Here is a 14255-nt window from a genome sequence, read left to right as displayed (position 1 = left end):
ATTCATACATACATGATTTCTCAGTAGATTTTCCAAGTCATATAGTGAATAAATTTTAGAGTTTAAAAGGCCCTGAATCCAATTCTTGTTACAGTTGTGGAAACTGAGGCCCAGGATTAATAAATATCTTGGCCTGGTTGACAGACCTGGCAGAATTAGGACTAGAATGCACATATTATGATTCTTTGTCTAAGTTCTTGCCATATACCCACTTGGAAGGACATGCCATCCCCAAATAAGCCAGATTGATATGTTAATTGTTGAAAACATTGGAGATTGTAGTTTCAGAAAGGGTGAGCTGACTTGTTTCTTCCTGCATGCAGCAAACAGTAAAGATTCCTTGAGGAGGGGTATTCTCACTATAAGAAGGGTGAGAAAAGAGCCCTTTATCACCACAGACTTGGAATTCAAGGCTGTAATGGACCTAACAAGAAAGTAACCCTTATCTTCCATTGGTTTTACACACCCCCTATTTATTTCCTAGTGACTCCCCTAGAAAATTTACTGCCCTTAGCCAGATTTCTTTTGTCCTGTTATTTATTGTCAAATTTATTGTTCCTTGTCCAAAAAGTATAAAATCATCTTGCTTTGGCCACTTCTTTGGACTTCACTCTGTTATGAAGACCCTCTACACACAGAATTAATAAAAGTTGTATGCTTTTCTCTTGTTTAACCTCCCTGGTGTCAATTTGGTTTCTAGATCCAGCTGAAGAACCTACTTGGAGTGAAAGATGGGAGGTGAGGGGGGGTTGGAAGTGATCTCTGGCTCCGCTATACATTTTTCTTCATGTAAAAAAAGAAATACTTTTAAATCATCTTTTAAGGGATAATTCAATGGATGGTGCTACATAAGAAACAGCATTTCATAACAAGAACGGTGGCAGAAAGGAGTAAAAGGGAAGCAGTTGTAGGGCTGAAACATTTACTTCATTATCTTTCCAAGGCCTGTTTCTACCCTTGTAGTAGTTAGAATTGCTTAAGGAGCCCATTTTGGTATGTTCTACTGTCATAAGCTCTCAAATGAGCTTGTAGTCGTTACTGCACGCTTAGCAATATTCTCTGCTTTGAATTTGTTTAAATGGGTACAGTGATTTCTGTCAAGCTGTGTAAAACTAATCAGATATAAACTCCTTCTATTTTCCTCAGCTAATTTGATAGTCAAAATTTTCACTTTAGGGAGAACACACTTTCTCCCTTCTAAAAGGAAGTCATGATACAAGATCTTGGTTCAAGAGAGGATTCTGACACAATGTACGCAGGAAACTTACACAATGTTGTGGAGGCTGGTCCATGTCTGTATCTTACCCCGTATACTGACTGAAGTGCATTCACAGCTTTATAAGCTGCAGATTCCTATGAGGGAAAATGGAGAAATTTTATATACTGTTGCATTGAAACTTTCAGATACACTGCTATGTTGTTTGAGCCTCATCGATCATCAACAGATGCCTTCGTTGGTTAAGATCTATATTCATTAATAATATTATGTTACTCTTATGTCACACGCTACATTTTGCAACATGTTTCAGAACACATCATTTCATTGATCTCACAACAAACCAGTGATCAATAATATTTTCATTTTATAGATGAGAGAAGGAAGGCTCAGCCAGGTTAAATGGGACGCAGAGTGGTTGAGCTAAGTACTCATATTTTCTGAGGCTGACTCAGTGTTCTGTTCCTTGACTTTAGCTCAAGGACAACAATTTCTTTCTTTTTTTTTTGGGCAGAATCTCGCTCCGTTGCTCAGGCTGGAGTGCAGTGGCGCAATTTCAGCTCACCGCAACCTCCGCCTCCTGGGTTCAAGCGATTCTCCTGCCTTAGCCTCCTGAGTAGCTGGGACTACAAGTGCGTGCCACCACGCCTGGCTAATTTTTTGTATTCTTGGTATACATGGGGTTTCACCGTGTTAGCCAGGATGGTGTCGATCTCCTGGCCTTGTGATTGGTCCACCTTGGCCTCCCAAAGTGCTGATATTACAGACATGGGTCACCGCACCCGGCCAGGGATACCTGTTTCTGTAAGTTACAAAATACTTGGCCGGGCAGGGATCATGTCAGTCTCAGTCACAGCTCACAACCAGTACTTAGCAATGTGCCTGTATACAACAGATGCTTGATCAATATTTCTTACATGAATGTTGAATAAGCATAAATCTGAAAGTATTAAGATAATCACATTGATTCTTAAGTATATATTTCACTGGGTATGTACAAGGTATTTAGAACACATCTGAATCAATTAAGAAACCCTTTAATTCAGTAAGAATGACTTCTCTTAATGCTATGTGCTTATCCTCACTGGGAATGGAAACAACTTCAGAATGCTCATGACTTCTAAGGTTACATATGCCTCCCACAGATCTTAGACAGGTACTGCTAAGAGGCAGAAAGTCTAAGGTGGAACTTTTCCTAAGAATGGCAAAAATTAGGAAAAATATTCAACACAATCGAAATACTAAAAGATGGATATTCTAACATGAACTAGAATGATACTCACTATCCTTTAAATATGGTATAAAAACACTGGTTTCAACAAGGAGTTAGAGAAGTATTATATGACAAATGAGAGGAAAAGAAGTATGTTGAAACCAGAATACAACTCTCCCATTTCAACTTGCTTATGAATAATTTAATACTTAAATTGAAGCACACCGGACAACATGGTGGTGTGTGCTGGACTGAGTTTCAGGTTGCTGTCCTCATTCAGCTCAGAAATGCATGAGGCAGTATTTGCAGCAAATGCCACCATTTGTGGATATTCAGGGACCAGGCTCCAGAAGCTGGCAGACTGTTTACTATTGATCTCACTGATGATGACATTCTTCTCATGGGAGCCAACAGAAAAGGAATATAAACACCATAATTAAATACCTTTATGGAGATTGTTCTAAGATTTTAACATCTTCTCCAACGGTCTCAGCAATATTCCATGGCAAGGGCAGATATTTCTACATTTAGAAGATTACTGCATTCTGCTAGTGAGGGAAATTTGTTTCTCATTATTTAGGCTGACTAAACTCAAGGGCAAAAAAATCTAAGAAAAAAAAGATAATAACTTTGCCTATTTACACAAAGGAGATGCACAGTTTTAGCCTTTTGAGCTCACTGCACCTCTGCCACTTGGGTACTGGTGCATGTTGACTAGGGTTTAGATGTGACCTCTCCACAAAAATAAAAACTTCATCATTTTTTCCAAGAATTATTTTCCGGGGGGCCACAGCTAGACACCTATTTGAAAGGACTGATTTAAGTGATCCCTCTTTTCTCTACTGTATCCTGTTTCCAATTGTCAAAATTACCTAGGCATCAGTTATTGGTCTTCAGCTAAGTAAATTGTATATATATATGTGTGTGTGTGTGTGTGTGTGTGTGTGTGTATATGTGTATATATGTATACATGTGTATATATGTGTATATGTGTATATATGTATACATGTGTATATATGTGTATATATGTGTGTGTGTGTGTATATATATATATATATTTTTTTTTTTTTTTAAGACAGAGTGTTGCTCTTGTTGCCCAGGCTGGAGTGCAATGGTGTGATCTTGGCTTACTGCAACCTCTGCCTACCAAGTTCAAGCAATTCTCCTGCCTCAGCCTCCCAAGTAGCTGGGATTACAGGCACCCGCGACCAGGCCTGGCTAATTTTTTATTTTTAGTAGAGATGGGGTTTCACCATGTTGGCCAGGCTGGTCTCAAACTCCTGACCTCAGGTGATCTGATCTGCCTGCCTTGGCCTCCCAAAATGGTATCTATTTTTATTTAAATATTTCCATATTTAAAGCAACTTAATGACTTAAAAAACGTTGCCAGAAATACCAAATCTTACATATTGATGGAATGTTTTTAAACAATTTTAATCAAATTTAATGGTTTCTGCTTAATATTCAGGGATTGTCTAGTTCCTGAGAATTATAATCATGATTTTAGTGACCAAGCTTATGATTAACACTCTCCAGGATTTCTCAACAATGGCATTGTTGACATCTTAGACTGAATAATTCTTTGCTGTGGGTTCTGTCTTGTGCATTGTAGGGTGTTTAGCACCATACTTGGCCCATACCTGCTAGATGCCAGTAGCATCCCCCCACCCTGTTGTGCCAATCAAAAATGTCTCTAGACATTGCCAGATGTCCATGGGGAGGCAAATTCATCCTTTTTTTTTTTTTTTTTTTTTCCTTTGAGACAGGGTCTCACTCTGTCACCCAGGCCGGAGTACAGTAGCATAACCTTAGCTTACTGTAACCTCTGCCTCCTGGACTCAAGCAATCCTCTCACCTCTGCCTCCTGAGTTGCTGGGACTACAGGTATGCACCACTATGCCTGGCTAGTTTTTAAAAATATTTTGTAGAGATGAGGTCTCACTATGTTACCTAAGCTGGTCTTGAACTCCTGGGCCCAAGCAATCCTCCAGCCTGGGCCTCCCAAAGTGCTGGGATTATAGGCACTAATGATCCATTTTATGCCACATGTTCCAATCCAAGACAAAGGAAAATAGGCTTAACTTAAGGTGGGAAGATAAAATATGAAGAACATTCTCATATGATAATTGTTTTTTTTTTTTTTTTTTTTTTCAGATGGAGTCTCACTCTGTTGCCCAGGCTGGAATGCGGTGGTGCCATCTTGGCTCACTGCAAACCTCCACCTCCCAGGTTCAAGTGATTCTCCTGCCTCAGCCTCTCAAGTAGCTGGGACTACAGGTGTCCACTGCCAGGCCCGGCTAATTTTTGTATTTTTTATTTTAGAGATGGGGTTAAACCATGCTGCCCAGGCTGCTCTCGAACTCCTGTCAGCTTGGCCTCCCAAAGCACTGGGATTACAGGTGTCAGCCACTGTGCCCAGGCCTCATACAATAATTTTTATATATTATATAGTCCACATCATCTGTTGTGTGAATATAAACAGACACAGTGCCCACGTAAAAAAACTCTGAACATTTGCCTATAGGAATACTGTGATACAAATTGTTAGGGTGTCGGGCCAACAAAAACAACAGCTATAGCAGCAGCAGCAACAAAAATAAAGTATATTTGACCTGCACAGCAGCTAAAGAATAGCAGTATAGAATATAATTATCACTTTTACAGTAGTTCTAAAGAGGGGGAATTTGCTTAGAATTCTTGGAATGCCAAGAACAAAATTCTCTTTTTGGACAGAATAAAAGTCTTCCCCAGGTCCTCCACAAGTCTTAGACATCTAGATCAGAATTTCCTAAAACCCCAAGCAATTGGTGCAGGATTTGGAGTTCAAGGTGTAGGGAGAAAGGGAATGATTCTCTTTAATAAAATTTTAAATTCAAGTATAACATTGTGGTATGATAAAAAATAAATATTTGGTCCTTGTCCTGGTTCTTGGCACACAGTTTCTAAAAACTCCTGGAATCTCCAGAGTGCTAAGGTGTCTTTTGGATGGTAATGAGATGACTTGGGGCTGGAGGCCCCTAAGTAGCTTCAGGATGCAGGGTGCTGCCAGAAAGACCAAACTGTGATTAGAGAGTTGGAACTTTCAGCTCCATCCTTCACCCTCTGAGGAGGAGAGAGAGGCCAGAGATTGAGTCCAAACTCCAATGCCTAATGATTTAATCAATTAGACCTGTGTAATGAAATCGTCATGAATACCCCTAAACAGCAGGGTTTGGAGAGCGTTTGGGTTAATGAGCACTGGATGTGCTGGGAGGTTGATGCACCCAGAGAAGGCATGGAAGCCCTGCGCCCCTTCCCCCATACATTGCCTTACGCATCTCTTCCATTTGGTGGTTCCTGAGTTTTGTGATTGATTGATTGATTGATTCATTAAGACAGGGTCTCACTCTGTCTTCCTGGCTGCAGGGCAGTGGCATGAACATGACTCACTGCAGCCCTGACCTCATGAGCTCAAGTGATCCTCCTGTTCTAGCCTCCTGAGTAGCTGGGATCACAGGTGTGTGCCACCACCACGCCTGGCTAATTTTTAATTTTTTTGTAGAGATGGGGGTCTCACCATGTTGTGCAGGCTGGTCTCAAATGTCTGGGCTCAAATGATCCACCTGTCTGGGCCTCCCAGAGTACTTGGATTATAGGAGCGAGCCACTGTATCCAGCCAACTGTGTATCTTAAATAAAGAGATGATAGTATGCAAAGCTCTTTCCTGAGCTCTGTGAATCATTCTAGTGAATTAGCAAACCAGAGGTGGGCTGGCAGGAACCTGAGACTCTGCAGCCAAGTCAGCCAGGAATGTGGTTAACTTGGAAACCCCCTACTTGCTACTGGTGTCTGAAGTGAGGGCAGTCGTGTGGGACTGAGTCCTTAAACCTGTGGAGTCTGATGCTAACTCTGGGTAGTCAGTGACCAAATGGAATTAAATTGTTGGACACCCAAGTGGTGTTGGAGAAGTGGTACTGGAAAAAGACATCACACATTTGGTGTCAAGAGGCCAAAAAAGTCCTAAAATATACACGTAGAAGAGTATACCGTTTTTGAGTTGATTGCTCAACAAATGATGACAAATTTAATACATTCATGTAACCACCATCCAGGTCAAGGAACAGAACTTCAGCAGCAACCCAATTTCCTCCCAATTACTGCACCCCCTCCTTTTCCCCAAAGGTAAGTGCCACCTGACTTCTAGCACCGTATATTAGTTTTTCTTGGTTTTTGAACTTTATAGGCTTTTAGATGCTATAGGCTCTGAAATGACTCACTTCATGACGAATGATGCCCTGTAGTGAATCGCTTGTTGGGTTTCTGATATAAGGAGAGAAAGAAACTCTGCTTTTTCATTTTTAAGTAATCTTATGCCTGAACGTCTGTTCATTCTTAGTACTAACTTGTCAGATACATACCCAAAGACTTAGTAGCATTAAGCAAATAGCACTTACAAATTAAAACCTGCTTTTAATTAATGAGAATCAATCTATAATTTATGAACAATTATTTACTCAATAAAATTAATTACAGCCTTGCATACATGACCAAAGCTATGATACTAATCAAATCCACCCTGACCTTTTCTGTGTAACCTGTGCTAAGAATGTAAATAGGTTTGAAATGATTGTATTTGAGAAGCAGCACTATGGTTAAAAGCAACAGCTATGGAACTAGACTTTGGGCTGAATCCTGGCTATGAGACTTAGTAGTTGTGTGTTCTCCATCTAATTACTTAATCTCTCAGCTTCTAGCTTCTTTATCTGTAAAGTGGGGATAATAAAAGCTGCCTCATATGATTGTTATTGAAGAATAAATGAATTAATACATGTAAAATACTTATTAGGATAAACACAAACATGTGTTTGCCATTATCATTAGTACTTAGAACCATCTTAGTTTCAGAAAAGCAGCATGAAGCCTGATGCACGTGCACAGGGTCAAATACTTACCACACAGCTAAAATTGGGAATTGTTGCATATTTGTAAGAATAGGGATACAGCAACATCTGAGCATATGCATGAAAGGAGAGATAAGCCCTAATGTGCTTTCTGTGTTTTCGAAGGAAGTTAGCTACAGCCTTCACTTCTGGCTCAGATTCTGGAAAAGGGCCACAGTATGTATCGTCACAAGGGTGCATAGAAGCTCCTTCATCTGCAAGTCAGAAAAGAAAATGGGGTAATGAAGCGGGCAGGGAAGAAACAAGAAACACAAATCAGCACTGTTAAGTTGTGATTTTTCTTTTATTTCTCCAAACATATGGTATTATTAAGCAATTCATCTAACTTCTCATTTATGGAAATCAGTACAAAAGTTCCAAGGTGATTGAAGTTCCCATGCACAATAGGAGGGCCTGAATAGAAACCAGGTACTGATTTTTCAACTGAACCTGCACAAACTACTCTAAAGAAATTGCTCTATCAGCTATCACTTCTAGCTGCATCTAGCAGCTAGAACAATGGTACAGCAAGTGTTCAACAAGCATTTGTTGAATAAGTTAACGTCAGATAGAAAGAAAAGGCTAGACATATGTAAAGGTATCTGAGAAGATACAAATATTGATATAGCAAGAACATAAAGGCAGGCCAGAAATAATTTCACCAATTTCTATTATACTTTTAGAACAGCGCTATCCAAACTAGTTTTGTAAAACCAGGAGGCTTTTCTAGTTATCTTGGGGATTGGTTAGAGTTTGGTTATGAAATCTTCAAAACAAAATTTTAATAACTTTTGAATTAAAAATCAAACTATATAGGGTATATTTAAGAGGTCTAAGGAAGGAAGGAAGGAAAATAAGAATCACCATAACAATCACGAAGTACCATGGTTCTAAGAAAATGTGGAAATAATTAGATTTTCCATAGTTATTTGCCATATGAGGCCACTAATGTCTCTTCCCTAACTCTAGAAAATGAGAATTCTCTCCATAAACTAGTAGAAAATATTTGGTGGTTCTGTGATGTAGCCTAATTCTACTGAACATGAAAAGACAGCCCAGTCAAATTGGGCTAAATCTTGAGGACCGTAAGTGTAGTTTATGCTGTAGGGAAGTAAAGAGTCGAGTGGGGGAGCTTACAGCAATTGGGGTTTCCCTTCTTTGAATCTCATCCTGGAGATGCCTCAGAAGCAAGTGGGCTATAGATGGAACTCAGAATGTAATATAAAAACTATAGCTGGGCTGGGCGTGGTGTCTTATGCTTGTAATCCCAGCACTTTGGGAGGACGAGGCAGGCAGATCACGAGGTCAGGAGATTGAGACCATCCTGGCTAACACGGTGAAACCCCGTCTCTACTAAAAATACAAAAAATTAGCCGGGCGCGGTGGCGGGCGCCTGTAGTCCCAGCTACTCGGGAGGCTGAGGCAGGAGAATTGTGTGAACCCGGGAGTCGGAGCTTGTAGTGAGTGGAGCTTGTGCCACTGCACTCCGGGCTGGGCGACAGAGCGAGACTCTGTCTCAAAACAAAACAAAATAAAACAAAACAGAAAAACTATAGCTGATACTCTGGAGGGAATGGAAGAAATAAAGAGAGATCTGTGGAATACAGACCTAAAGCACTGAAAAGGCGGGATCACAAACTAAACAACTAATTCTGCAGGGAGCAGAACTGATGAGCCAGAGAAAACAAGAATTTACCATAATCCTCATCAATATTCTCAAGGGCATGTAGGAGGGCACTGGAAACAAACAGGGACAAGGAGTTATAAAAAAAGGACCAACAAGATAAGTAGAAACAAACAATTTAATTCAGGATTGAATGAGTACAGTTGATGAATGAATTAATAAGATGGAGAGTGGTTTGAAACATTCCTAGAAGGCATCGAGAAGAGTAAAGAATAGGAAAAATGACAGAAAAATGAAAGGGCATGAAAAATAAAATAAATATCAATATATGATTAATGAGAGTCCTAGAAGGAAAGAAAAAAATAAAGTTAAATATTTGAAGAGCTGCTAATTAAAATTTCTCTACAATTTTTTTTTGGGGGGGGAGGTGGTGATGGAGTCTCGCTCTGTCACTCAGGCTGGAGTGCAGTGGTGCAATCTCAGCTCACTGCAACCTCTGCCTCCTTGGGTTCAAGTGATTCTCCTGCCTCAGCCTCCCAAGTACCTGAGATTACAGGCACCCTGCCACACCTGGCTAGTTTTTGTATTTTTAGTAGAGACGGGGTTTCACCATGTTGGCCAGGCTTCTCTTGAACTCCTGACCTCAAGTGATCCGCCCACCTTGGCCTCCGAAAGTGCTGGGATTACAGGCATGAGCCACTATGCCCGGCTAAAAATGTCTCCACAATTAAGGGAAGATTGAATAGACTTATTGTGCACCAAACACAAGAGATAAAGAGGAAAATATCAACACTTTGACAAATTATAGCAAAATTTAAGAAAAGAAAACAATTCTAGAGAGAAAAAGCAGGTCATTTAGAAAGGAACAAGAATTCCATTCACATTTGACTTTTCAACAGCAACATTAGAGTAATATATCCAATATTTTTATTAAAAAGGAATTTTGAATCTAGGCTTCTATATCTAGCTGAATTCTCATTGCAATGTGAGTGAAATAACGATGTTCTCTAGCATCTAAAAGGCCTCAAAAGAATATACCATACACTGACATACTTTGCAAACATCCCTGAAGAAAGTATTCCAACAAAATAATGAGTAACTCCAGAGAGCCTACTCTACATATCTCATATCTACAGAGAGATATGAGAATTGCAGGTTAGTAAGCAACTTAACAACATCTGCTATCTAAATAAGCAATATCCAAAGCGGGGGGGGGGGGGTCAAAGTATAATGATGTAGGTACCAAATTCTGGGAGACAACAAATTGATGGAAAAATAAAGAGGGAGGTGGGCAGGGAAGGCAAAAGCATGCTAAATTGTTGGTCTATTTTGAAAAGGAGATATAGATATTGATTAAATTTAGAAATTGATGGAAAAAAAAAACCTAAGTATGGGTCTTAAGTTAGGAATAACCACCAGAATAAGAAAAATAGAACACAAACTTCACAACTAACGGAAGTAACTTTGAACCATTTAATAGAAAGTAGTAAAGAAGGAAAAAAGAAAAAAGAAGAAACAGGGCCATCTTCAATGGCTTACACCTGTAATCCCAGCACTTTGGGAGGCCAAGGATGGAGGATTGCTTGAGGCCAGGAGTTTGAGACCAGCCTGGCCAACATAGTGAGGTCCCATCTCTACAAAAATTTTTAAAAATTAGCCAGGTATGGTGGCACACACCTGTAGTCCTAGCTACTTGAAAGGCAGAGTCAGGATCGCCTGAGCCTGGGAGTTTGAGGTTACAGTGCGTTGTGATGGTGCCATTGCATTCTAGTCTGGGTGACAGAGCAATACCTTCTTTCTTAAAAGAGGCTGGGCATGGTGGCTCATGCTTGTAATCCCAGCACTTTGGGAGCCAAGGCGGGTGGATCACTTGAGGTAAGGAGTTTGAGACCTGCCTGGCCAACATGGTGAAACCCTGTTTCTACTAAAAATACAAAAAAATTAGCCAGGTGTGGTGGTGCATGCCTTTAATCCCAGCTACTTGGGAGGCTGAGGCAGGAGAATCACTTGAACCCAGGAGGCAGAGGTTGAAGTGAGCTGAGATCATGCCATTGCACTCCAGCCTGGGCAATAAGAGCAAGACTCTGTCTCAAAAAAAAAAAAAAAAAAAAGAAAGAAAAGAAACACTGGAAAACAGAGAACAGGAATATAGGAATTAAGATGGCAGAAATAAGTCTTAAAGTAACAGTGATTATGAAGAATGCTAATAGGTGAAACTAATTGATCAAATGACTGATTTTATTTTATTTACTTATTTTTTATCTCCAATCCTGTGGAAAATGATTTAAAAAATTATGTTTAATAGAGATGAGGTCTTGCTGTGTTGCCCAGGCTGATGTTGAATTCCTGAGCTCAAGCAATCCTTCCACCTTGGATTCCCAAAATATTGAGATTACGGGCATAAGCCATAGTGCCTGGCCTGATGTTTTCATATAGAAAAATAAAAATAAAGAAGATCCATAGAAAAAACGTGTGTAAGTAGATATTCCAGATGTTTACTTTTAGTATTGTGTCAGCCTTGGTATTTATATTAGTTTCCTAAGGCTGCCATAACACATTACTACAAACTAAGCCACTTAAAATAACCGAAATTTATTCTGTTACAGTTCTTGAGGCTAAAAGTCTGAAATCAAGGTGTCAGCAGGGCCATCCACCTTCTGAATGCTCTAGGGAAGAATCCTTCCTTGCCTCTTCCTAGCTTTGGGTGGTTCTTGGCAATCCTTGGCATTTCTTGGTTTGTGGATGCATTCCAGCCATCTATCACTTAAAGAAAGACATATGTTCTGAGGCCAGGTATGGTGACTCACGCCTGTAATCCCAACACTTTGGGAGGCTGAGGCGGGCGGATCACTTGAGGTCAGGAGTTTGAGACCAGCCTGGCCAACGTGGTAAAACTGTGTCCTACTAAAAATACAAAAATTGGCAGGGTGTGGTGACACACACCTGTAATCCCAGCTACTCAGGAGGCTGAGGTGTGAGAATCGCTTGAACCTAGGGGGTGGAGTTTGAAGTGAGCCAAGATCGTGCCACTGTACTCCAGCCTGGGTGGCAGAGAAAGACCCTATCTCAAAAAATAAAAAATAAAAAATAATGTGTTCTGAGAAATACATCATTAGACAATTTCATCGGTGAGCAAACATCATAGAATGTACGTACGCAAATGTAGATGGTGTAGCCCATTGCTCTAGGCCATAAACCTATACAGTATATCATTCTACTAAATACTATAGGCAATTATAACAAGATGATAAATATTTGTGTATCTAAACATGGAAAAGGTAGAGTAAAAATACAGTATTATAATCTTATGGGACCTCTGACATATATACAATCACCGTTGACTAAAACATTGTCATGTGGTGCATGACTATACTCCAGTCTCTTCTTGTATGTTCACATGGCTTTCTTCCCTGTGTGTTTCTCTGTGTGTCCTCTCTTCTTATTAGAAGGACAACTCACTGAATTTAACTAATTACTTCCACAAATAACCTTTTTCCAAATAAGGTCATATTCCAAGGTTTCATTGGATATGAATTTGGGGGGAACACAATCCCACCACAGTTTTGAGGAATTATCCTATTGCAGAAAAACTAGATCCTGTCTAGGATACTTTCTCTGAGACACTGTTTATCTTGCAAGAAGTAGAGAAGTCTCCAAGACACCTGGATAAAAGATCAACTTAAAAAATTCAATAGTGTTCGGCCAGGCGTGGTGGCTCAAGCCTGTAATCCCAGCACTTTGGGAGGCCGAGGCAGGTGGATCACGAGGTTAGGAGATCGAGACCATCCTGGCTAATGCGGTGAAACCCCGTCTCTACTAAAAATACAAAAAATTAGCCGGGAGTGGTGGCGGGCGTCTGTAATCCCAGCTACTCGGGAGGCTGAGGCAGGAGAATGGCGTGAACCCGGGAGGCGGAGCTTGCAGTGAGCCGAGATCGCGCCAGTGCACTCCAGCCTGGGGGACAGAGAAAGACTCCGTCTCAAAAAAAAAAAAAAAAAAAAAAAAAAATTCAATAGTGTCATTCTACTCTTGGCAATATTACTTATAAGGATGTGTAGTAGAAAATAAGATATTATTCACAACATCTAGGAATTAAGCTATTAAAGAATGCCTGACTATTAGAAAGAAAATGTTAAAACTCTACTAAAAGATCTATAATTTCAGAATTGAATTAGAGAACTATACCATGTGCGTGAATATGATGACTTGGTAGTATAAAGATATTCATTCTTCCCTATTTATTTAGTTATTTTGTTCAATTCAATTTTGACAAAAATACCAGCCCCAGGATTTTGGGAGAAAACTCAACTAAAGAGCACTGAAAGTTCTGAGGAAGCGTAAATAGCTAGGAAAATCTTGGAAAAGAAGAGCAGAGAAGGGCTTATCCTACCAGGCATTAAAACATACATAGATATAATCATAGAAACAATATGATATAAAGTCAGAAATAAACTAGTAGACCAATGGAACAGAATCACCAAGAAAATGATTGTTTAGTAAATGATGTTGAGAAACTAGCACATAATATGGAGAAACCAGAGTTGGATCCTTAGCACGTAAATATACAAAAGTAAATTCTAAATGGTTTAATGATTTAAATAACAAAAACAAGACATGATAAGGAAGAAAATATATAAGGGCTTGGTTGTTAGGGGCTTTCTCTAACCCTTTTCCTTCATATCATCCTTCTAGATGGACTTACAGAGCATGGGGATGGGTATATAAAAGAGGTGCTCTTTAATAACTAAGTTTTTTCACAAGATTGCATGCAGGGTGAACAGTGGGGGAAAAGGACCTTACGTATGTTTGGTCATATATAATGAATGTAGAATGAATTAAGAAGTTTTTAGTATTATAATCACAATTTCACCAAAAAGAGCAAGGAAATATAAAGAAACACAAATATATATGAAAACATAAGTCAGACTATGTGTAATAATGTAATAATACAAATGGCTTATATTTTAAAATTACAAGTTGATGTTGAATTCAACTTAACAAAAATTTTTTAATACTTCTGCTCTAGACGCTATGTTATGCATTGGGGATCAAATATGAAGAAGCCACAGACTCTGAGTTGAGGAACATAAAGATTATGCTGGAAGACATAAAGGTAACAGAAAAAATCAATATAATGTGGTAAATGCTATGATATATTTAGAAGACAGGGCAAAGAGGCAATCATCCTGTCTGAGTGTTCAGGAAAATCTTCTTAGAGGAGATAATGTTCCCTGGAAGAGACAAATCTAGAGGGATAGATATGAGTTAGAAGATAATTTCAGA

General features: G+C 39.5%; 1 protein-coding gene across 3 annotated transcripts in view; it reads right to left on the bottom strand.

Moving 5' to 3' along the window:
- The window catches only part of CPA6 (carboxypeptidase A6), a 366630-nt gene that overhangs the window by 16853 nt on the left and 335522 nt on the right, over nucleotides 1-14255 (bottom strand). For all 3 annotated transcript variants that reach the window (XM_055298960.2, XM_063611540.1, XM_063611539.1), the window contains 2 exons: nucleotides 7361-7563; nucleotides 1269-1353 (listed from right to left, as the gene is read on the bottom strand). In XM_055298960.2, coding sequence (XP_055154935.1) covers nucleotides 1269-1353; nucleotides 7361-7563 — 288 coding nt within the window. The remainder of the gene's footprint in view (nucleotides 1-1268; nucleotides 1354-7360; nucleotides 7564-14255) is intronic.

The sequence above is a fragment of the Symphalangus syndactylus genome, chromosome 11 (genome assembly GCF_028878055.3).
Source record: "Symphalangus syndactylus isolate Jambi chromosome 11, NHGRI_mSymSyn1-v2.1_pri, whole genome shotgun sequence".
Classification (NCBI taxonomy): Eukaryota; Metazoa; Chordata; class Mammalia; order Primates; family Hylobatidae; genus Symphalangus; species Symphalangus syndactylus.
The sequence above is the reverse complement of the archived record's forward strand: the minus strand, read 5'-3'. Positions and strand labels throughout refer to the sequence as shown.